The sequence below is a fragment of the Augochlora pura genome, chromosome 10 (assembly GCF_028453695.1).
Source record: "Augochlora pura isolate Apur16 chromosome 10, APUR_v2.2.1, whole genome shotgun sequence".
NCBI classification, from domain to species: domain Eukaryota; kingdom Metazoa; phylum Arthropoda; class Insecta; order Hymenoptera; family Halictidae; genus Augochlora; species Augochlora pura.
This window is the reverse complement of record NC_135781.1, coordinates 16,107,307-16,134,193: the sequence shown is the minus strand read 5'-3', so window position 1 is coordinate 16,134,193 and position 26,887 is coordinate 16,107,307. Positions and strand designations below refer to the sequence as shown.

The window sequence follows — 26,887 nt, the reverse complement described above, 5'->3', positions numbered from 1 at the left end:
AACGAACGTTTTTCGACCACGGAAAAGAGTAAACGTTCTTTCTGCGATGACCATTTCAATTGCGTTTTGATTATTAACAGCGGTTTATTAACACTGTGCTCGATTTTCGAAATCGTTTCCATCCCCACCCAATCACCGAAAGGTTACGTATTTCGGGAAAAACTGCTGGCAGCTTGATCGCGTATTTTCGGGTAATTATTGCCAAGAGACGTTACATTTGTTTTCGATTTGTCGCTTACGGTTGAGTATCGCGCGGCGGTTTTTAACATGCAGTTGTTACAGAGCTACCTACGCTTTTCTACAGCTACCTACACTTTTCTACGGCTACCTACACTTTTCTACGGCTATCAATTACACATTGTCAAATATTTGTACTGCTTGTAACACGGTTCTATGTCTACTACAAATATTAATTACTCGGGAATTGTTTGACTACGTGAAGGTATATTAGCGTAAAAGTTGTACACAAAAAAAGAATAGCATGCAGCGATGTAAAAAAGAAAATGTCGAGGGTCTACTTTCAACGAACGAACGAAGATGTTGACGGAAAGAAATTATAAAGGAACGTCATACTGCGCCGTAGGACCTCCTAATGAAATAAAATCGTTGGAGTAACTACTTCAACAGAACTTTCTACTACTACCACCGTACGTAACTTCTATTAGACGAGGAAAAGAACAATACTGCGCTAGTTGTACCATGGTGTCCCAGAAAACATTGCTCTTAATTCTACCCCGTGTGTCTTGTCGTCTTCTTCTGCAACGGGGGTCGAATTAAACACGTGACGCGACAAATGACGTACACAATTTTTCTAAATTCGAAACATTACAACCTCAACTTATCCAGTGAAATACTTGTTAATGCCAACATAATAATATCTACAATTACGCAATTAATTGCAGCTGTACAAACCCTGCGAAGTTAGGATACTTCATTTAATGAAGCAAATACTGGAAAGTTGGACCTCGTTACGAGTTGATACTTATTAAAACTTTTTATCCTCTGACTTTTGTATATTTCGCGCATTTTGTAGGTTGCAATTTGTTATTTGTTTCGATGATTTTACCGATCCGGTATGCCAAACGGTTAAAGATACCGGTTATTTTCTGGAACACCTTAACAAATTCTGATTCCGTGCGTCTCGGTGGATTACACGGATAGAAAAGCAATGGAGAAGCAAATAAAAAGAGAGAAGTCACTCACATTCTCCTCGACGGTCTTCTTGATCTTGACACCTGCTTCCACGACTGTCTTCCCGGCCTTGTTCACGGCGCTATACAAAAATCCACCCAAGCTCTTCGCCCCTTCCAACGCCTTCGTGGAAACTGAAAAAGAAATGCGAGACGAAATTGTAGACCCCGATGTTGCATATACTATCCGATACAGCTAAAATTCAACTTGTTATTCCTGCATAAATAAAATGTTTTACGAGCTTGCTATCACTCATAAATGATAAACATCCTACATCCTTTGAATTTTAATTATTATCCGCTACATCTCTACCAAATAAATGCGTTTTAATTGCTACGCAATTTTAATTTAACGAAGGTACTTTGTTGAACATTTTAGCCCAGTTTTTAAACGATGTTGGTTTGCTAATAATGTCCACTTCCATCTGGCCATTTTACAACCGTTAAAAGCTTTCGCACGATGATTTGATTTTCTTCCTGTACATTACTTCTCAACACGGTTCCTGTCAATCTAATTGTAACGTCAAAATGGCCGCATATATTTTAGTCGAATATTCGCAAATATTTCTCACAGCATGCGAGAAATGTGATAACACCTATTAACATTCGCCGCGCATAACGAAGTTGCTGGTAGAGCGAAATTACGTTATCCACGGCGAATGTGTTACGAAAAATTTAATGGTGCGATGCATGCGCAGGGTAGACCGATGTTCGTGGTAGAATTGAGGTCACGAAGATAGCGCGGAAAAAAGTAAGATGAAAACAACAAAAATTCCGGAATTGCATTGGTGGCCGCGTTTTCGAGAAAAATGCAATTAAAAATCAATCCGATACACGTGCGCTGGGTGTGTAGCTAGGTGTATACCACTATCATTCCATTCAGACCTTTACAATGAATGTCCTGTACAGGATACGGTGGTGTCAGATGTCGTTTACTATCGACACTTTGTTGTCGCCATAGAGCAATAATATTCGCGACACCTGTACCCGCTTCATATCTCTGTAACCTTCCCGCGAAGCAAATAAAGGCAGTGCAATCGATAAGTGTACAGTTCAATTAACACGCTTGAAATAATCGTTTAAACGTATATTAAAAAGCAGGCAATCATATCAAATAAAGGATTACTTTAAACATTTTACAGGAAATTTTATTTTATGCTCAGTAAATTATTTAAAAATAATTTTATTCAAATATTCGATTATAATGTAGAACAAGATTAACGAGAACGTAGTATGAACATTTTTTAACTTTGAAAACTTATGCTAAACTGTAATTTAAACAATACTATGTTCATGTTAGTTTTTTATGACTTGTCATACATTATTTCCCATAGATTTTAATAAGCTGATTCCAAATTCGATCGAAAAATTAATCTACCACTTCAGGATTTTTAAACATTTGATTTACGTGAACAACTAAGGACCTCGTGATATTTTCGTTGAAATTTTTGCATAAACACCTTGTTTTTTTTTTAACGCGGGGGAAATCTGCATGTCAGACGCCCCCAGTTGACGGGGTCAGTGTAGGTTTCGACCCATTAAAACCCCCGCGGCGACCTTCGGACGCGCATCCTCCACCTGACGGATTCGGGGGAGCCACGGGAACTCTCTAAGAACACTACCGCGGCTGGATAAACACCTGTGACTTTTTTCAAAAGCTTGGAACGGAAAATGTCAGAGATATTACGTAATCATATCACAAAAATGGGAGGAAAAACTCGAGAAAGTAGTATGCGATATTTTCTGACCGGCGTTACTTCAAAAGAGATTTCACTTGAACGCGTCCTGTTAGGTGCAATCCGCGCAGGATTAATATGGCGGTATTGTCGGCGGTGCGAAAGTTCAGCGGGAAATGTGTTAATGGTGTTCCCTTGCGCAACCCGGCTCGAAGAAAAAAGAAACGTCTGCGAAAGGCGCGAAAAGTCATTCTTCCCGGGGGGATGCCGAGGACGAAGACGGAGAAAAAAAAGGAGACAGAGAAAGGTAGCCGGCATTCTAACCCAGATCCGTCGCTCGGATATCTCACGCTGGGGATCTTTTCCGGGGGATTCCCCCATTTATCAAGGATGGTCGGCGAAAACTAAGCACCTCGACGAAGAACATTCGAGGCGAGCTGCGCTGCCTCCTTGCCTCGGGAACGGCGATCGTGTAATGTTATTCCGTCGTGAGAGCTAAAAAATTGCCGTGGTAAAGAAACCGGTGATGGTTGAATCCTGGATGCTCCTCTGTCGGGTAAAATGGAATTTTAGAAATTCGGGGGAAAATATACAAGACGTTAGGGTTTCTTACGCCCGACTCCTGCCGTTTTTCCCCGAGAATGGAACGAAAACATGTGCGAACGATGTAGGGAATTTATTAGGAAGGGTACGACGGCGGTATGAGACCCGCTGCTTTCAAAACCCTTTCCTTATTTCTGAGAATAGGATATCACATCGCATAGCTGTCTGGGAAACAGCAATTTGTGGCCAAAAGTCAAGCGTTTCTCTGATTTTTCTGAGACTTTGTAATTACGTTGTTTCGGGTTACTGATACCAAATTGGAAAATAACAGTTCAATTTTAAAATAGCAACTACACAGTAGTGTGTAGTAATCTACAATGTACTTTATATCATTACTTGCAACGTAAAGCAAAATGTTATGACGAATTATATAGGTATACAATAATACATTTTCTTAATCTATAATATTAATATGCCAAATTACCATGATGTTTTATAAAAATCTACATAGAACACAAAATTGCAAGAAAAATTCAAAGTTCAAATAGACGAAACTTTAGCATTTTCTCATAAAAAATGCATACATAAAATTTAGTTATTGACAAGTATAAAAATGTGTTACACATCCGATATTTTAGAGGGATAACGAAAATAATTAATTTTAGTTTCAACTTGAAGATTTTTCTCCTTATAACATCAAGGAATTGTTTTTTGATTTTGAAACTTCAATATGACCTCGCTTTAAAAAAAAAAAGAAATAAATTTCCTGATAATATAAAAATTCAAGCATTTACTTTTAGTCACAAATTATCGCTTCCAAAACCTACTATGCATTAGTGCGAAAGTTTCGTGTCGTTTGCAATCAGAAAACAGTGGAGCAAGCGAGCGATGTTAATTTTATTTGCGATACTGTCAAGCGACGTTGTAAAGAGACGACATTGTTCCACTTTGACCGGGCACAATTTTGTATAAATTGCAACAGAAATATTTACAGATCCGTGTTGACGCGTTTCTCTTATCGCATACGAGCGGCGTGTAGAACTCTAACCGTGTAATGCTTATTTTATCAGCGCCCTCTGTTTTCTCCGTACGAACGTACAATATGCTGAAAACATTACCACTCCGACCTTATTCTGTCAGGAACAAGTGAAAAATATTGGCGGCGAATAGAATCGAAAAGAACGTGGAACTTTCTACGATTCCTCCATTTCTTGTATTGGTCGTATCGATGCGTTCGAAGGTCGATAAAAATAGAACGCGGATTATCGTTCCACTCGTGCGTCGCAATTAGAAAACCAAACAAGTGTAGAAACTATAAAACATTTTACCATTAGAAAATCTATTTCAGACTACGTGCGATAGGGCGATGATGGTCGTGGGAGCGTTAACACGTAGTACAGCGTTTGTTCCACCTAGTTGCCTGTTCTACCTAATCACGTCTTTGGTTGAGCGCGTAACTTAGTCGATAATAATAATCAAAATTTTGGAATTAAAATAAATTGGAAGAAGCTAGGTGGAGTTTAATCATTTAGTTTATGCGTAATATCTCATTTCCTCGTTTCTCTATATTACCTTCAGGTTCTTGTACGTTCAGATTCTGTACATTAACGTAAGCATAAGATATTTGTATAATTTCTATTCTCGAATAATACATTGCAAGCCTGCAAATGTAAGATTAATTCTGCACGAGTACAACATAATTATTTTCACTTATACTTCACAAATATCGAACACACATTTAAGACGCCGGCTACAGATCACCTCTATCACTAACAAACTATTACGGTACAAAACTACAATAATACCCATTTGGATCTACGGTATCCAATTATGGGGGTGTACCAAGAAATCTAATATTGAAATAATACAACGATCCCAAATTAAAGCGATTAGGACTATAACAGCTGCTCCATGGATTATTAACAACGAAACACTCTGCAAAGACCTATATGTTAAATATGTTAGAGACTACGTTGAACAATATGCCAAATCTCACAACAATAGACTGCAACAACACCTAAATCAGCTGGCAACCAATCTAATCAATACTGGAAACTGTATAAGAAGACTGAAGAGAACCAAGCCCCATGAACTAATGACAGACTAAAAATATACTTTAAATATACTAAATAATACTTTAACACGTGGATCAAAATTACCGATAGACCCATAAGAGTCTGGTTTAATTGCAAATAGAAAATAAAAAAAATTTAAGACGCGTATCATAACCGTTTAAAAAAATCATATGATACAATAAATATGAAAAATATGTGTACAGTGCAGTACGTTTTCTGCATAATGCAATGAAAAGTAATCAATATGATAATTAGTAATTGCAAATAATTATGTATTCATTAGAAAAATCTGCAGTTAATTCTTTAGGTATAAGTCAGAGCTCTTGCATCTTGTAATTGTTGCGTCTTGCTCGTCCGTGGTTGTGTGAATAATACACACACATATGCAAAGCGCGAACACACGCGTCCGATGTGCTCCTAGCCGATAATGGCGACCACGGCGGAGCGAGACACTGACGAGCCTCTCGAGACGTTTGTTTTTAATCGGCCGGACTCGAGTCCCTCGTTTCGTGGAAATTCAGTGTTGCGGTTAACTTGGGGCTAATAAGAACGGATTATTTCTGCCAATAAAGGAAACGCGTTTGCTCTACTTCTGCAAGGGCGTTAACATGGATGGGTTGGTGGGAATCGATCCTACACTTTCCTCAGCGGACTTCTTCTGGGCAACGGACAGTAGCCTGTATCCGTTGAGCGTGTTTCAGGTTCGTCCGAGTCGCAGAGCAACGAGTATTTTCTTGTTTCGTTCCACAGACTTCTATATAATGTATGTTGTTCATTACGTTAGTTTTCTATATTATATCGTTACCACGTACGCGAACATTTTTATCATAAGGATTAAACTACAATATAAATAATTAATCAAAGATTTGAAATAATTCTTTCAAAAAATTGTTAGCCGTTGCAATCTTTTTAAACAGTATTTAAATTACAGCAATTTTACCGTGTATGTTTAACTTTCTTACTTCATTAAAAAAAATACTTTTATCAGATAAACAATTTAATAGAGAATGTCGGAGAATATATCTTTATTAATCAATTAGTCTAAAAAAAAAGTAACTTATATTGAATATTCGATTTATTGAGGACAGCCCGAGATTTGATTTTTCCATGTCATGTTAATAACTCGCCGAGATTGAAATGGCTGGCTATTCTGATAACAAACACTTCGCTATGATTGGACAGTAATCAATAAAAACGTCGAACATTGAAATCCCACGCGTACAACGCGGCCAATAAATCCAGGTCGATTCGCGTACCTGTTACTTCGATTCCCGACTTCATAATCTCCTTGGGCCAATACCTAATATCAATCTTCCCCCGAGCTTCAACCCATAGATCACAGGTGACCCACATAGCCCTCGGAACGCGTTAAACTTGAACGCGGCCTCATCGAGAATTTATAAAATGCAGGAAACTTGAAACGGCACCTTTCCTAGCATCCGTGGCGCGCGATCTTTGCTCGCTGGTGCGCGCAGGACATCCCAGCTGCCACCTGATGGAATAGCTGACCGTACGCGGGATCATATTACACTAATCTCACGTGACACGAGGAATCTCCGAGCGCGGACCCTGGGCTGGCGGAGTTTTTAATAAACCGTCAGCAAGACGGGATCACCGGACTGCTCTTTGCAGGGGACATTCTACGCGGACAGGACTCGCTTGGCGGAAGACACTTCTCAGCCGAAACACTGTTTAAGCTCCCGTTGCTGCAACTAACTGGGGCTCGCGAAGGAGTTAATACGCGCGTACTCCGAGTCTGGTTGTAAAAGCGACTCGATAACTCACTCCTCTATACGTAATCCGAGGCCAATTCAATCAACCAAATTGAGCCACTTCGATTCGCGTGGCTTCATCTCCCCGTGTTTGTCTTGTTACAGCTCCTCCTCCTCCTCCTCTGCAATCCCCCGTCTTCCTCATACACATCGTCCATCTTATTTTCTAAGCTCTGTGACGCATTATCATCGCGTCGATGCATTGGGTTCTCCCGAAAGTCGACTCATCTCTTACTAGTAGGCACAATGCGAATTCAGAACGATTTTTAACACTCAAATAGCGGCCCCAATTGACGAAAATGTAATCGAGCTTATTTCGGATTATTTATAATTTTATTTATCGACTTTCTCCACATGGTTTTAGAATACTTCTGGATACGGTAGTTTTTATATAAATATGGAAATTTAAATTAACTGTCAGAACCTAGATAATAATATTTCAATATTCATTAAATAAATAACACTTGATTCTTTGATTCAATAATCTGCACAAGCTTGAGAATCATTTTTCGAAAGTTGTCGCGATTATAATTCTACTGATTTTGTTTCTATGCTTTAATTCATGTTAGAGACGGATTAATTAAATTAGGAATTAGCTTTCTGGACTTTGGTCATAAATGTTTGCTGTTAGCACGTATTTTCGACGTTTATCTGGAAATTATCGATAACGCTTTGACATCTAAGGTGAGACTGATAGTGCCCTAAGCAACGTAGTTTGCAAACAGTACACTAATGGTCATAATAGCTACCCACTTTACTTGTATTACTATAGAGTAGTTTCCTAGTACAGAGAAGACTTGACGGAGACATTATTAAACCCTTTCATAGGTTGTATCTACGCAAATAGTTCAGAGGCGAACGTGTTTTGAACCTGATCGTTCCAAACTAGGTTGTTATTTATTATGAATAACGTCACGCTATAATATTATCATTAATAATGATATTATACAGTATTATTAATGACATGGTATGATATTACAGTAATATCATATAATGATATAGTATAATAATATAATTATTAATCATTTTAATAATATACTAAGGTTTAATTTTCATCTATATTTTACTTGAATTATATAAACTTGATAAACAGTAACATTAAAAAAACTTTCACACTGTTAGGGCGAAGAATACCAATAAAACATTGCAACATCCAAAAATTGCGCATTTAATAATATTTAAAAATTTTACGTGTGAAAATAGTTTCTCTTCAACAAAAGAAGCTTTGAAAAAGGGTCCGTGAGCCAAAAACTGGTTAGAAAACTATACTGCAGACTCGCAATACATGGTTTCCAGGAGACGGGTATTCGCGAGCGTAACTTGTGATGCATGCTAGGACTGTTCCCTTAAAAAGCCGACCATAAAAAGTGATTCGACTGCGACAGTCGCACAATTTCCGTATAACTCGGTCAATTGACTCCACGATTGGCAGGGGAAAAGAAGATAAAACGCAGGAAAGGTCATCGTTAAACCCTTCTAGCCGCTGGCACAGGACCAAAGCATGACAAACAGGTGCCAAATATCGTTCAGGCTTTACGTCGTGAAAAAGTCTTTATTGTAATTTGTTGCTGCAACGAAATCACGTCGCGAAACATCCATGGGGGAGAAATGTTGATTTAAGCGAACAATAAGAAATATTATACCCGCGACGGATAGACGTCGATGTTTTATCGTCGATAAATCGATGACAAGAGGCCCGGCGGCAGCACACGACGCACATGTCACTCTGCGTTTTTTCCCGTGATGAAGTTGATATTCGAACAGCTTTCAATAAAAACTGGTAAAATGCATCAAAACACTAGACGCCTCGTGATTTCATTGCAATAATTGTTTCCAGTTATCGAGAGTGGTTTTGGTCGTTGAACTGATAAAGTTCGAAAGAGTGCAGGAACTGGAATGGTTGTTCATTTGTGGTTGTTTATTTGTGGTTATTCATTTGTGGTTGATCAATTGCTCAATATATTATCTGTATCGGTTATGTTAAATGCCTAAATACTTTGAAATATTCAGAAGCAAAATATACACGCGTAAGGGTGACATAACCGAAATCATTAAATTAATTTTTAAGATTCGAATATTTCGTAATTCAGACGTAAAAGCTAGCATAAAATACAGTTTAAATGAAATTAATATTCAATTAAAAACAAGCTAAGAATAAATGTGTTGAAATTCACGAAATAATTGCTAAAAAAGATGCAAAAATGTAGAGTGCATACAAATGTTTAATACTAGGTGATAGAGAGGATATATCGGTATATTCGTACGCTGACATTAAATCAAGTGAAAATTTCATTATACATCCCCCTGATTTATCGTATACGATTATTGAATTTATAAATTAAATACCGAGGCATGCATAAACGTTCGCGTTGCTGCATATTTAAAGATAAATCACTTGCACTTCCCCCGTCGAAAATAAAATTCCGTAAGCGTTTTCAACACGGCGGGATGATTCCAGAGGTAAAGCTTAACCAACCGTTAAAACTCTTTGACAAATGTAACGAGAAAACCTTAGGATCTCGACTGTTCTCGAGACGTGTGCGAGCGTGTGGGAAATGGTCGCGGTGGATGGGAATGCGACTACCATAGTCGGTCACGGCAACTCGGTCGCTTGTCTCGTAAACAGTCCCCCCATGTAGCGCTCGATGGTGCCAACTTTTATCGCTCGAAATTTTAAAAGAGTCGATTGGACTCGTGGGAAATAGCGTTTAAGGATCTCTTGGTTCGATTTCGAAAACTGCACGAGAGCTGGCCAATAGAATTCAATTCAAGGTGGTAAATACACTTTACGATTTTGCAGGTGGACTGCAAATTCGTGACTTCGCGATAAACCGGAGTATATTATTCGTTTTAATGGAAAATGGAAGTAAGATTAAAGAAAAATGTAAGTATAGTTGAAGGAACTAAATGCAAAGACAAATATAAATATAAATAATGTATGAATATAAATTGAATATAAATTAAATATAAATAGTATATAAATGTAAATAAAACTATCTCCAAAAATTTCCCGGTAAAACCTATTGATATAGAATTAGGTTCCTTTAGGTTAGACATTTGCAAATCTTTTATGAAGATGCTCAAATTGGAATCAAATTTTTAATTTGATACAAATCTATAAAGATCCATAGTGTATATATTCTATCGAAACTAAGTACTTCAAGTCCTCGTCTTTTACAGTGAACTGAAATTGGCCAAAGAAACGATAACTAGACCTCGGTAGCTACAAATTAATTATTAATAATACCAACACGCAGTCACCCGTGCTCGCAATATCATTTTTCAACAACAGTGTCGAATGATGAATTAAAGAAAAAGGGTAACATTGAAAACTCAGTTAGTCAAGAATTAAGTACAATTACTGTGTAAGTTCATAATTAAGCATCGTCCGTTCTCTACGTTACAGAATTACAAAGCGCGGATTATCTCGTAACATCGCGCACGCAAATTTAATAAATCGTGGGCTCGCGAAGACAACTCGGGTTTAATAATTTTTTTGAAATTACAGGAGTTCATTTACTGAAACGTGACTGAAATTCCCCTGCAATACGGTTAGGATCGAAACGAACTCGTTAAACGGTATCCAACATTTCTGAACTTTTATCAATCGTGGAACGAAAGGGGCCATTTTGTCCTACGCGTACTTTTAATGCGACGATACGAGCTAGCAGAAATATTTTCTCCACAGCGACTCCTTCGTCCAACAAAGACGTAATTGTAAGATTATTCGTTCCCCCCGGGTTTACATGCACATTAAGTGTGCATATGTAAGTTGGTCTTGCGATCCTGCCATGGATAGAGTTGGCTCCTATTACCGAAGAAGCACTCTTATCTTCGCTGGTGCGCTTTGAACTCTCGTTTAACCGATACGTAGTTTCCCATCGGCCATTACGACATTTGCTGGCAAGTACAGCGGGTACAGTCGTTAACCGTACACCGCAACTCTTCTTCTTTTTGCTCTTAGGACCATGCACGGCAGAAACTTCTCGGAATGGAACTGCTGCATGAAAAACATGGGGAAAATAGATCTTCAAATTATATGACGTGTCGGAGGTCGATTTATCAAACGTCGACCTTGCACTTCCGGCAACCTCGTGCCAGTTTCGCCGTGACCAGAGGAAAACGGGCAAAGGCAATAGGGCTGTGTACGCGTCGAACACAAATTCTGTACGAAACGAGTCGGTCGAATCGTATAATTCTATCGGGAATCGCCTTTGCTGCCCATACGAGTCGCCTTTTAATAGTAACGCTCGCTATCCCATGGGGAGCCCTACGTTCGAATATCGGACGGCGCGTTAAGACGTTTGGGGGGCAGGTCCGACATCTTTGCCGTGTCCAGAAAATATGGTACTGCTTGAAACCAGAGTTGTGCAACATTTTATTCGGGGAACGGATAGTAAACGAAGATTTAAGTAAGATTCGACGCTATCTATTTTAAATATTTAATCAAATAAATATTTGTCTTGATAAAAATTTATCCGAATAGGACTTTATTCAACTAAAAATTCATTCAAATAAGATTTTATCCGTTGAACTTGTCAGAAACTGTTCTCCTTAATATTTTAGCAGGACTGTTTTAATCACTTTGTTTTAATCTACAGTTAACAGGAAAAATAAAAAAAGTATTTCTTAGTCATTTGAATAAGAATTTATTCCTACATAAAATCATACGGAAAATAATCGATTTAAATTAAAATGATAGAAGTTTATCGATTTATTTTTTTTTATATTATTTTATATTATTTTTTTATTATTTTTTTTTCTTCTTTCAAATATTGTATCAGAGAATTTGCTACTTATGGGTAGTCTTTATATAAAAATATTCTTATTACAGAAGCTGACAACAATTATTTGCAATAATTTTACAATTTCTATTTGAATAACTTATTCGAATCAAATAATAGTATTGTATAATATATAATTATATGATATTATATAATAACGGTTATTCGAATAAAGAGGATTAATTCGGATAATTATCAATGATAAATATTTATACGAAACAATTTGAATGATCAGATTAAACCTCTGATTAAAACATACACTCATACACGAAAGTATTTGAACGCTTACGCTTCTAACATTCAACTAAAAATAAAATTGTACGTTTGAAATTCACCGAAAAATTGATTTATAAAAATAATTTGTTCTAGGACAAAGTATTACTCCTTGGTGAGAGCAAACTTAACGTTTTTCGTAGCGATGGAAGTAAAAGTGTCTGGAGGAAACAAATCACAGAATTAGAACCGTGAGATCTACGACTGACTATAATACAAATAGTGGATCTACATATGTTGGTTTGGAACAGCATGGCATCTAGTGGAATGGAAAACTTTGTATTTAGCGATGATATAATGGACAAAAAGAAGTATTTAAATATTTTGCAGGAAAATATCAGAAACAATGTATCTAAATTGAATTTACCAAACAATTATTGATTTCAGTCGAACAATAATCCGGAGAATGGCGCTGAAATAGTCAAATAATGGATATTGTATAATGACCCACACGTGTTGCCACGTCAACCGCAAAATTCCGATTTAAACCCCATTGAACACTTATGGAATGAAGCCGAAAAACAATTAAGAAATACGGTTATTACTTCGAGTGAAGCGTTAAAACGAAATGTTATTAAAATACGGCAATCGATAGAAGCAAATGTTACTTCCAAGTTAGTCCACTGAATGGAAAACAGACTTAGGGTTTTTATAAAAACGAATAGTAGATCAACTTCCTATTAAAACCTCTAATAGTTAAATTTAAATAACTATTAAATATTCCGTTCAAATACTTTTATCAGCCACTTCTAGCACGCATTTACGATAAATGTACTGTAAAAACGGTATCTGTTGTTGAATTATTTTCTGCTTTCACTTATATAATCTTGAGATTCATGCCTTGTTATGTGTGCAATATGATTTCAAATGCATCAGCTTAACATTCATTAGTTGAATGCTAGAAATGCACGTAAGTGTTCGAATACTTTCGTGTATGAGTGTATGTTATAAACTGAAAGATCTCCTAGAGAGCACGTCGAGATTGAGTGAAATAGAATGAGCATCGCACGAATAGCATATAATGACGATGCGTGCGACTGAGAGAGGAAGGACGGCATGAAAAGATAAAAACACTTTTCTTCCTCATATCTTCGCTCTGCTAAGACGCTTGCCCGTAGCTTTGCCTTTAGCTGCGACGTTGACCTTATCTGCTGCGAGGTATATCGAAGAACTCTGCTCTCGACGGTGAGAAATAACTTGTGGAATAATGACACCGATTGTAAAATTTAACGGATGATTTCACGTAGAATTATTTCATCTCTAGAGCCACAGTAGTAATTTTGACGCTTATATATTCAAGCTATAAATTCAAGCTTATCATGAAGGCTTCTTATTGTTATGGATCTGCATATCACGTATTGACATCGGTACGTATTCGTGAGAATGGTCGAACTGAACGGGCTAAATTTAATTTAAGCTGCGGTATCTCTAAACAGGGAAATCTACAACGCAAATCAGCGGTTAGTATGATCTGATTATCTAGTGCGTGCGTGCATATGCACCTACTAAGTCATGCCTATATGTGCTTATTGGTAAGCTTTGACGAGCTTTCTTACGTACCAATCTATATTAAAACTTATTGAATTGCTTTGATAGTAATTGGATCCTGCAGCGACATAGAAGATTCCAGATTATGGTTTAACCCCTTGCCGTACTTCAGACTCGTGATGAACGTTTCTAGTGATAAGGTATGAATGTTCATCCGTTCGTTTAACCTCTTAGGCGCGGTCGAATTTTGCGCGAATAAAGTTTTCATAACTAAATTACCATTTTTCTTAATATATATTTTGTCAGTATAGCTATATATAATATTAATATATATATATATATATATATATATATATATATATATATGTTATTTTCTTAGTATATTGTACATACAAACTTTCACTTTAATCGTTTACTTTAATAATTAATAAAACAATTTGGTAAAGCACGAAACGTTCATGAAAGCCACTATCATATATTTACCATATATTTGTCATCAATATTTTAACATTCAAGTAGATAGAAGCACACAATAAATATAAAATTCCTTTTTCTTTCAACAATTCATTGCGATCTATATTATTATTGTCACCTATATTCAACTCGTCAAAAACAGCTAACTGGTTAAGAATTGTACTTTATCGAATTATATATTTTATAAGTGTGGCATTTAAACAAAATACGAAGAAAATCAAACATGTATGATATTAAATAAGTATTTACTTTAGCATTATAAAATACATTTACCAAATACACATCTCTCAATTAAGTATTGGATTTTAAGGCAGAAGAAAACGTTCGTTTTTATACATGTCGGAGGCATTGAATACATGGTTCTAAGGTGTGCAGAGAGCCTAGCTGGAGATATTTTATCCGGATGCACGGCTAAATAAAGTTGGCAGTTCCTTCCTTTTCCACTCTAAATGATTTAATAATCCTGCCTGCGAGCCGAGTCGTTCCGGAATAGATTTAACGTTTGACTTGCTCGGAGAAATCCGCTCCGGCTCTATTTTCCTGCGTTGTCGTATTCGATTTATTATCGGCGGAGTTACTGCACTGCCGGTGCATTGAACTTCGATGATAGTTGAAGCGGAAAATCTTCGAAGCATTCTTGTGAAAAGCGAGAACATCGCAGGAGAATGGAGATCCGTAATACGAGCAGGTATTTGTTGTTCTCTCTCTCTCTCTCTCTCTCTCTCTCTCTCTCTCTCTCTTTCTCTCCTTTCTCCAGGTTTTGCTCTCGAGCTAAGTCGAAGACATTTCAAACGAAAAACTGGAAATACAATGCCTGGAAGTTAGCGAATCTCGAATTTCGATTACTCCAGGACTTTCTTCTGTTTTCATTCCGGCCGGTGCGGGATCAAAGAACCTATCGTTCATGAACTCTGCGGTGTCGTCGAACTTGTCCTCGTCTTCAGGGACGTCGTCAGCCATTGAACGAGATCGCGAGTAAAAGAGCATCTCCTGCCGCTTTAATATTGCAATACGATGGTGTGCATCTTGTCAAATATTTTTAGATTTCTGTGTTAATTTTAACATTGCTGGAACAGGTGATATCGTGTATCCGAAACCTACTCGACCTCTTGACCAAATCTATTTGACAAAGTAAAATATTTCTATGTTCGCTGTGAGAAATATAAATTAGATATAAATGTATTTCTTCGTTTAATAACGTGGATGTATCAAAAATAATATGACGCTATTCTTAAATTCTTTGTAGGTTTGTCGTTTTAATTACTCGTATTTGTTACAAATGCATAAAATTAGCAGAAGAAATATTAATAGAGCTGGGAAATTTTTTGGATATGGGTATACAGAATAATATTTGAAACAAAAGTACAGTGTTTTCAAATTCTAATAATTTAAGCTACTCTTTCGAGAGTCTAGAGAGTTAATAAAATATTTCAGTTTTAATCTTAATTCATCTTCCTTACGCCTTTTATCATACGAATTTGATTAAATGAAGACATACGACGTTCTTTGTGCACAACTTGTTTACACCACGTGCACTTTGTTTACTACTGCAATACGATTAACCCCTTGCAGTATTTCAACCAGTCTAACTCGTAAAGGAGATTTTTAGTAATAACCAGTCAAGTATGAATGTTATTCTATTTTTTCAAGTTTGAATCAAATTCTGTTCTTTTCTCCAGAATATTTAAATATTCAAAAAAATGTGGACATACAATAAATTCAAATTTTCTTCCTTTTCTAAGAAATACCGTGAATTCTCTCTAAATCTTCCACAGCTTGTAAACAAAAATAAACAATTTGAAAAGAGATACAATTATTGGAGCATTGTAACTCGATTTCATAATTGTTGACAATCGATGACTATGAAAACTAGCCGCGTGACTCGAATAATCGTATTTTCTCTTCCCAAATTGTGTTTTTTTTTTTATTTAGAAGCTGGAGAATAATTAGGGAGAATTTACTGTAATCATAATCGAACAGCTTCTAATTATTATAATTGGGAAAAAATGGAACGACAAGCGATTAACTCCGTTCTAAGCCTTGCAACCTACTCCGATTACACGTATCAGGTAATAATAGTAATTAAAACTATACAGGTAGCGTTTATACACTTACACTTTGCAAATAAATAGCAACGTTTCTCGAAACTTGGAAATGTAGAACGTATATAAGTAGATCAGAATTCCGAGTAAATTAGAGCTACCTAGAGGATTATGATCGGGTTCAAAGTACGATATGGCTGCAGGATCAACAAACCACGAAACCACGGGAGGGTTAACTTCTGACAAGAGCTCGATCCGATTATTCTGCTAATCCTCTATCAAAGTATTACCGCGGATCTTTCATGGTTCCCAAAGGAAGTTGGTCGGGAACTCTCGAAATTTCGGATTTTTGTCGAAAGCCCTTGCCGCAAAAACTCCGGTGTCGTCGAACCCGCGGCGTCTTCCACGACGCCGGTCAAAGAACGCAATTCCGTGTTGAGAGATGGAGCAACAAGAAGCGGAACAGGGTGGAGAGGGGAAATCTCCAAAGAGCCGAGTAACAAGCACCGAATTCTGTTCTTTCGTTTGGCCGTCCGACGAGCTCGACGAGTTCGGAGCGCTCCACCTACGCCGTGCCGTCGCGGAATTTCGACGCTCCCTTTGTGATTGCAACCGCGGTTACCATTTCCCGGATATTTCGTATCTACGGCGGGGTGGTTTAAACCGAGGCCCGAAGTTGTCCGAACGAACGGCGACGAAACGGTCGCGGCAGAAAAGTGTGGAACGAAAGAGAGAGAAAGAGAGAGAAAGAGAGAGAGAGAGAGAGAAAGGGTGGCTCTGGCTTTAAGATCGCGTAATTAATTCCAGTGCCAAGCATGGCCCTCGTTCATGAACGTCGAGTAGCTCGTTAGCATCATCGATCTGGCCACTAAACTTGCAGTAATCTCTTAAGACAGTATGCAAAGAGGATACGGATATTACGTTGTAAATTGAATCACTGCGTTTCGTTTTTTCCTCTCGTTAATCCCTCCATCGGCAAAGCGATTCCTCCAACCAGGAATGGCAACACGTAAATGTTCGTTGCGTGTTCCGTAGAGACTTTTGTCACTTTGCTCATTGAATTCAACTGATTCAAACTCATTTAACAGAGTTGGGCAACATTCGTATTAAATTGTTACTAACACTTACTAATAAAATTCGAATAAAATTAAATGTATATTTCTTTAAAATATAGTGTAACATAAGAATTTAATTATTAATTTCTGATAACTGCTGTCTATAATGTATAAAATTGTAGTCTGCTGTATATGCTTCATATGGTTTAACGCAATAATAATAAATAAAAAAATTAAATTAAATATTTCGAATAAATTGTGCGACTAAAATATTATCAACCTCGTTTACTATATTTCGAAATAAAGAGCTTTGTAAATGACTTTGTATTCAGTAACTTTCGATGAATTTCTCTTTTTGTAAGATGATTGTAAGTGCTGACTGCGTACATCTCGATTCATGGACACCATTTTCTAAGCAAATAAGACAGTTATCCGATTACTCGAACTTCAAGAAGATTTTCTAATGGAAGAAGTATGTTGTAAATTGATGGAAAATTATCGCTAAGAAATCCAAGAAGTTTGAAGAAAAAGAATTAGTCGGGAAATATTGAAAAAGTTCGTCAGCAGTCTGCAGAATTAACTTGGAATCGGTTATTTTAAGAGCTAATGAAGTTAACGAAACAATGTTGAACGCTGTTTGCAACATAAAATGAAGATCGATAATTCCTTTCCATTCTGCTGAAACCAATGTCCGGTAGCTTGTAGACGGAGGCGTAAAGATTTGCAGTCTGCCAGTTGCTAATAGCTAATCGATACTGATTTATGTACACCAGTGTTATCGGTTAATTTAATAAGCTTGTTCCCACGATATTGAACCAGCAAGTATTATCGACTCGTCTGCAGTATCTCCTGTAGAACGAGTGAAACATCTAGTCGATTTTGGCGCAATTAAAATACCGTTCGCTTTGGTATCTATTTAATCAGTTAGCGCATCAAGATACAAATTTCTCATTAAACACACGCGTGCTTCTCCGAACGCGGCTCGTTTACGTGTTCCTCGAATCTGTCATTAGCTTGAACATAATGAGGCGATGATTAAATTTCCCGGGACGAATTTCGTTAAAACCCGACGTCGAGGGTCGCGCGATCAAAGCTAATGTGTACAAAGAAAACAATCTGTCGTCGGCTAAAAAAAATGTCGACCGGAAAAAGAGCGATGTAAAGTGGCGTAAGATCAAGGACTACGGTCGAAGGTAATTTTATTGGAACGGTGAATCGATTGCTCGTGCTCCAAGCAATAATTAGCGCAGCCAATTAACCAGCGCGCGGTCTATTAAACCGGTACAATTTCACGATTGTTTGGCGCATGTTAACACAATTTTCTTCGATTAGGATTAAATCTCCCTTCGGAGAAGTGTTGTGAGAAAGGATCGATTCGGCCCCAGTCCTGCAGTCTGGCCTCGTTAAAAACTCATGTGATTCCCCGGAGGAAACGCTCTAACCATCAACGAACTCTAGATGTCGATAAAATGGCACAACTCGAAATTTTCTCATCGAATCCACCTCTCCGCTCATTTCTTTCTCGATCCCTATAAACTTGAAAACACTGTTATTTACGCAGAGTTCACAATTCCTCGGGAACAATGGTTCTAACGATCGATGAACCGAGTGAAGACCTATGACTATTGTTTTGGGCTTTCTCTAGTTTGACAGGTTGCAACAATTGCTTTTCTTCTCTTCCGAATTATAGGGAGCACTGCAATGAATGGGACACTTTTATTTGGGATACCATAACAAAAAACTGAACGATTTATATTATTATAGTTTGAAGCAATCATTTTTCTACTCTAAGAATGTATAGAGTCAACGAATTATTCCTATGTTGACTCATTCTCATTCGTTTAAAAAGTGTATTTTGTCCCATTGAGTAAGTATAGAAACATCTACCATGATTTTCAAAAACACGACATAAAAGATGCTATCGACTACAATGTTATTTTAATACCTTGAACACGGTAAATGTATTCTAGGAAAAAATTACATATAACCTAATCGGCCTCCGTATTGCAAACAGAAATATGACTCGGCATAAAGATGCGAGCTACACTGATAGAGCAGCTATGATTTAGTCTTCTCTACTTAACCTTTTACGATTTTAATTAGCATTCTCCTGTTTACTCCAGCTTTTACCCAGTATTTTAATAGAAATTTATACCACGTGGCCTTTCATACTTTCTATTGAATTTTTACAAAAATGGTTTGTCAAATTTGCTTCGCTGCAGTTTTAATAATGAAGCACACGCTTTAGAAAACCTTTGAGTTAAACGTTATAAAACATTTTAATATAATAACCTTCACTAAAGAGTGATTTAAATGACACACTGACAAAAAACCGATAAATTGCACAAAGGTACCTGTTGACCATTTATAAAGTCGCTCCCACCACAGTGCAGAATGTTCAACTCCTTAACTTCTTCAGGGATACTGCCACGCGTGTGTACGTTTAGTTTTCTTTAAAACTATGATTATCCTAAATATAAAGAAAATGAGAATCAGTTGATAAACTATTCGCTACAAAATCCCTCAGCAGTACTGTTTCGGCGCGAGCGAAAATAGAAGTTGCTCGGAGACAACTTAATTGAAAGATGCTTTCGGTTATCGCTCGACTTCACGTTGAGAAATTAATCGCAAGTGAATGTTTAAATAAATCAGTCAAGTTACAATAAATCACTTTAATATTAATGTTGGACTAGCGAGGTAATGTTCCGAGAGATAGCGGTTCTGCGTTGTATAGTTGTAACTGATTGAATGTATCTTTTTATTTTTTGTCGGACCTTTTATACCAATTTGGTGGCCTAAGAGCGCACCAATCAGTGCTTAGCATTATTTTAGAATTTTGACTACGTGCAGCCGACAAAGGGTCGCATGGTCGCGCCTACGTTCTGGGGTTTTCTCGGAGTTTGCATGAGCGTCGGCGTACCGCGTCGTTCGTCAGGTACTTTTTACCTGACATACGAATTCTTTGTTACAGCGTAGCACGTGGTACTTTTTACCTGACATTCGAATTCCGTGTTACGCCGTAACAAGTACCGAAGAACCTTATCGAATGAAATGAAATGGATGATAAATACAAAAGAAATAATTAAATATATTGCTCCCTACTATAAAAATTCATCCCTGAAGAGGTTAACCTCTTAGGCACGGCGGAACTATACGCGGGGCTGTTCCTCGGTACGGCAGAGTTCAACGCGAATTACGTGTAAATGATACGGCACTGCAATGTGTGACGGATGATGCTGTTCTTTACACGAGTATATCGCAATGAAGTGTTTGATGATTAAATTATAATTTTTCTTAAAGGTATGATACACGTAGGTTAACTTTAACAATTTATCAGACGGCATCCGCGAAAGCCACTATAGTGGTGCACCGTACCGAAAGATGGTATCGGCGAAAGCCACTACAGTGGTGCTCAGTGCCTAAGAGGTTAAGTGAAAATTCAGAGTCATTAAATATTCAATTAAAGAAGATTTACTTAACTAAATTCGAAGGATATGCCATTTGAACACGGCACAATTCTTAACAAATGTTATCGAGCAACGTGCGTACGTTACACGAACTCGTGACCGCCACGGGGTAGTCACCCGAGGGGTTAATAAACGAAGTACCGTGTAATGTCACGGTAACCTTATGCAAAAAAAGGAGAATGAAAATATTTCTATGTTTACGTTATGCAAATGTTCCGGAAAGCTGCCAATATACCGCGCGCGAAAGCCGTGAACGCGAAGCGACCGGCGTGAAAAGCAATCTAAATAACCAACGGCAAAATCAGGTGTCCGGTGTTCGGACATAAAGGAAGATCGGAGCGAGCGCGCGGCCGTTTAAGCGTCATCATGTTTCTAAGTCCGAAGCGGACCGTTCGAGGATTAAAGGAATAATCACGCGAGGCGCTCTCCGGCGCTAACGAGAAAGGAGGAACGATGAGTAATCTGATTACGGTCTCGCCCGGCCGTCACAGAGACAAAACTCGGCAGGAAAAAAGTTCGCCGCGACGCGTGCGATGGCGATCGTTATATTTCAATGGCATCGGTCAACCTAGATTCCCGTTAAAATGCGCTAGGCGAGCGACCTTGACCTAACAACGCGGATACGGCGTAGAAAAATTTTGTGGAAGCATCGCTTGTGGATGCTCCTCTGAGCCTTTATCTCCCTTCCCCGCTCTCCTCTTTTCTCGCTGTTTCCCTCTGTCTCTCGCTCTCTCGCGATCTCTCTCTCGTTCTCTATCATCCGCTTTCTGAAAACAGGAGAGACCGTCGAGCGCCACGGCGAATAATTCTGCGCAGCAGGTGCGTGGCGCTTTGGAAACGGAATGCCTCTAGCCGTCCTGGCGTCTGAGTGACATGCGGGATTCGAATTTCATCGGTAAAATTTCTCTGATTTCAAATCCGTGAATATCTATCCGCCGCTGCGACCGCGATACACGCGGAAAAAAAACAACGCTAGCCTTGACCGTTTATGCGTTTCAACGGGCAGATCTGCCGGGAATCTGCGAATTAGAAGAAACACCACGCGCCCGCTGCGTGAATAAATGCATATCAAACAGACGCGCTCTCGCGGTCAAAGCTGGTATGGATCATCGCAAATCGCTCTGATGCTATTGGAGAACTGGGTTTAACACCTTAATGCCTAATAAAATAGCGTTCCAAGTGAGCATGATCGATTAGGAAAGAACCGGGTCGCTACTGATGAAACTGCTTACGTAGAAACATTAACCCATATGGCCATATCAGTTTCTTCATAGTTGCGACGATTGCGATCATTTGGAGAAAGACAATTTATATTTATCGTGTGCGTGCATTCAATTTAATTAATGTCTAAATAATCATGACAAATTAATAAATTAAGAATGTGAAATCACAGTTTTTGTCGAATGTAGAACAACGTTGCTCGAACAATTTAAGTTTGAACCCTGTGGAAGGAGATTTAGAAATGTCTGACCAATATCGACTGTTTCTACTTGCTGAGTACATCAGATGCTTGGAGTGTAAGTACTTTAGTAAGTAAAAGATCGGGATGACTAAAGCATGTTTAACGAGTCGTAACAATTGTAACAGCTATGGCAGCTCGTGCCTTCATTATAAACAATTTTAATTTTTAAATGCAAACGATAGAAAAGTTTTACGATATTTTGAAAAATCGTGTGATAATTAGATTTTATGATTTTATGGCAGAATTGAGTAGGTATAGTTAAAAACAGTGGAAAGATTAAAAGTAACTAAGTATGTGGATGTATTAATTTAAACTTATTAAAATTATTAAAGAATGAAAAAGATGTTGTTCCTGGATCCTGTGTGTGTCGATCGATGTATACAATTTTTATTTTGCTTAAAGATTCATAGTCTATTGGTAATGCAGCTTGCTACCATGGAATGGCCATAATTGATAAGAAAAGCATAGGAAGCATGGCGTCTCCTGATACGACATTATAGTCTATGTAAAAGACGTCGGGGCCATCCCTCTAGCTTTAATACCACCGGAGAAATGGTGCTCACCCTAAACTCTGGGGGATGTTTCCACCCCTTCACTATGAACGATGACTGATAAAAAACATACACGTCGAATAATTTGTTGAAGAAGTGCCTCTTATGAAATTTCCATTAATAGCCGACGTCGGTTCAATGTGTCGCCTTGCGAGTGAAATCTGTGTCAGACCGGAAGCGTTGAAGAGTTTCGAATAGCTTTCAGAAAATGGAAGGCACAACTTTTTTCAATTTCTATAATTGCTTGTCAACCGGCGTGACAAATGTACAGAAAATGTACCATCTCATCAGAACTATCATTTGTATGGAAATGCACAATCATTAGCGCACCTTTAATTGTCTACTTCGTGGACCAGTTTATCGTCACTAGGTCATAAAAGCTAATATGCACGGTACTCGTACAATATTCTTCAACACGCTCGTCACCATCCTCGTTAACGTTTCGCCCAGCAACATGACAAACATTATCACAAACGCGACGTAAAAATGGCTTCGAACAATGGCAAGTAAATGGAACGCGACAGACAGGACATTCTTAAATCGGATGAATTATTCCCTTTTGGCGTCATAGAAATTTGTAATTCGAAACATTTCCCATCTCACTTCCAATTAATTAATTCCTCTTCATTACGCATCCACATTAATTATGCAGCTATCAAAGGGATCAAATTTTGCGCACCTCGATTACGAAAATCACGAGGAACGGCAACTATGTTCGCGCAATCTCTGCAAGAACCGAGTAATTGCGTAAATCGTTTCGCATTTGGAAAAAAAAGCGCTAAAGGATGTTATTACCAAAGACACGTGTTATCTCGTCTCCGTAATCGCTTAGACGGAATGAAAACTGCAGCAGGGTTAAAAACAGGTCGCCAGGACCTCGGCGGCTTTAGCATTAATTATAAAATCAACCGCAATGCCCTGGAAACGGAGTATCGCCGGAGCCGGGAGAAAATAAGAAACAAGAGTTCTCAGTGGACGGCAGAGGGTTCCGGAAACACGCGGCGCTAGCTGATTTCGGAGAGAAGAGTCGCTTGGTTGGTCGTATTGATCGACAAAGATGGGGGTCCAGCCCCTCGACGCGAAGGACAGCTACTTGCTGACTGGATCCGGTTATGCTCGGGGAAATAGTAGCGAGCGTTCCGGTAAGCGTCGGTTCCGGACCCACCCACCCATCTGTCGCCCACGCGAGAAGACAGGTACAGGCGATTTCGACGTACGTATGCGGTCATCGAGGACCGGAAAGCCGAAACGCACAGGCTGTTCAGCCCCGCTGGGACGAAAAGCTCGTTCTTCTCCGCTTTATCAGGGATCGACGATGACCGGCCCGGTATCTGGGGTGCTCCGCGGCCCCAGGCCAAGGACAAATCTGTTAACCGCTTCCTCTCCCTTCTCCCTTCTCCCTTTCTCCGTCTCGATCGACCACCCCTTTCCCTGGTCGCCCTCTTTTTTAGGGGCTTACTCCATAGCTCGTTAATCCCCGCTCGATTCGAGCACAAACACACCGCGTCCTAGAATATTACCAGGAACGCGTAATCCACCGACCGAGGAGACCAGACGCTGAAAAATGTCTCAGGACGTTGTTAACCAGTTAGCCGTGGCGCCCCCTTTTTAAGACCGCGCACCTACTATACATATATGCGTCGCCAGAATCAGGCGATCGCGAGTATACTTGCTGTTCAAATATTGGATCAAGAAAACGGTTATTATTGCAAATATTTACTTATTCAATCAACATTAACATACACTGATCATTTATTTGAGATCATATTACCCTGGGATCGTGTCACGATGACCTAGTAAAAGTAACTACAAAACGCGGTAATAGCTTCTTCACAAAAAAAATCTCCAAAAAGTAGAAGAAAAACGCGCTTTATACTAAAATATATCAGCTAAATGGTTCGTTAGGTAACGTAGTTTTTTTATTTAACGAGAAGCGAAGAAATAGGTACATTAAAATAGCGTGGGGTTAGCAATTAGCCAACCGAACGTCGAGATTCCCCCGTTTTAAATAAAGTCGTTTGACGGAGAAATTTTTGCGCTAATTAACATTTTAATTTCTCAATTTCATTATAAATTCCACTATGTACAAATGTTGAAGAAGTAATTGATGTCGCGTAAGTTATTTTTGAAATTTTTGCTTCATCGAATAAAATGCCAGAATTTTATTTAACTTTTCATGTTTTTGGCGCGGTCATCTAAGGGTTAATTAAAGTTGGACACCTCGATCTCTTCCGTCCGCGCGCGTAGAAGAGATCGAACCCGGCCGCGCGTTATCGGCCACGTAACACCTACAGTTTTCTTTCATACACCGCGCGCAAAACTTCTCGCTGCCTGCCAGCCGCCAACTTCGCAATTGTATCCCTGCTTTACTTTCTTCCCGGCAAGATCCCCTCGCAACTTCAATTCCGCTCCGCGAAGGAATCGCGAAGGGTGGCATTATACGACGGTTGTTTCGCGACCAAGTTTCCTTTTAAGGCTAATGGCGTTAAGGGGGCTGGTTGCCTCCGCTGCGGGCGAACACCAGCCTTTTCTAGACGACTGGACTACGGTCTGATTGAGGGCTGAACAATGTAAAACCATTCTTACGCTGTAGAACCACTATTTTAACTGAAGTTTCGAGAAGCTGGAAGTGTCCACCTTCTGAATTGAAATTAGACCCGCATTAATCTTATTTCGAACATCAGCCCTTGCTGGTGGAAGTGGGAACCAAAAGATAGCTCTCGGCAATTTTTGAAGAAAAGCTACTTTCAAAATAGATGCTGCACAGATTGTAAGGTTTTCAATTTAAATTCTCTTCGCCAGTCTTTTTATTTATGTTTTTTAACGCGTTCGTCGCCCAGCGTGAATAGGAACTATAATTGGAACGCGTAGGATAACGTTATTATATGGTATTATGTATAAATTAATGTATAATAAATGTAATAGTGTATAAATTTCTAATATTTTTATTTTGTGTATTTTATATTTGCCGGTGCTTATACCATTGAATTCCTGTGCTCCAAATGGGATTTCCATAAATGAAATAAATAAAATAAATAAAATCCTATTTAACTTGAACAAGGAGAGCGTCACCCATATCTGGGTGACGGGGCTCCCGCAGAAGCATACCTGTCACCCAGATACGGGTGACACGACGACGAACGTGTTAAAGATCGCTATTCTTTTGTACCTTTTAATACTTGAAATACTTTCACAAAGATTTGCGAATAAAATGTGTGGCATAAATGTATATACTTCCGCAGTCTAGTTATTATCATTTCGTAGTATCTCAAAATACCTCAAAGACATATTAGACGCATGTTCGATCTTGGATCTAAACATTTCCAAGTCGTTATAACGCTTCAAAGCGAGTCAGAGCTTTGGTAGCAATGTATTGAAACTAGTCAGCATTTTGAAGTACGTAGCATTTCGAAACTCGAAAGAATAAATCAACGGCTTTGCTTGATCTGCGCAGCAGAAGATTACCGGGTATCAATTAATAAGTGCATAAATACTTTCCAGCAGCCGCGAGAATATGCAATTTAATTCAGAAACGTGGCGCTGTAGGGGAAAACACCATTGTGGAAAGTCTGCTTAAAAGTTAACTTATTCTAGTGCGAACACATTTCAGGATTAAATTCCACGTGCGCACCTAACGGGTAAATGGGGGCAGTATTGAATAGAAGAATGTGGAATAATTCTATCGGACGCACCCTACTCGAACGTACCGCTTCCATCCTGAGGGATTAAGTCCATCCCACGGAATATAATGGGTGAAACCTTTAGCGCGAATGTCGTACACAGCAAAAACGTGTTTCGTTTCAGCAAAAACGTGTTTCGTTTCAGCAAAAATGTCGCTCCACTTAGCCTCTGTCTACTTCGCGAGGAGTTTCGAAGCTACTGGTACACGGACAGTTTCTAGAAAAGTAGTTCTCGTCCTGATCAAAATATGATGTTCTAATTATATTAAAACGGTCCCCACTGCTTCTATCGTAGTCGTCGTCTGTTTTTTCGAAGAAAGCATAAATTGACGAAGCAAACCGTGTAATCGATTCT

At 38.6% G+C, this 26,887-nt stretch overlaps 1 protein-coding gene across 3 annotated transcripts in view; it reads right to left on the bottom strand.

Moving 5' to 3' along the window:
• Positions 1-26,887, bottom strand: part of Sap47 (Synapse-associated protein 47kD) — a 130,112-nt gene that overhangs the window by 90,225 nt on the left and 13,000 nt on the right. For all 3 annotated transcript variants that reach the window (XM_078193484.1, XM_078193486.1, XM_078193487.1), the window contains exon 4: positions 1,204-1,325. In XM_078193484.1, the coding sequence (XP_078049610.1) occupies positions 1,204-1,325 (122 nt within the window). The remainder of the gene's footprint in view (positions 1-1,203; positions 1,326-26,887) is intronic.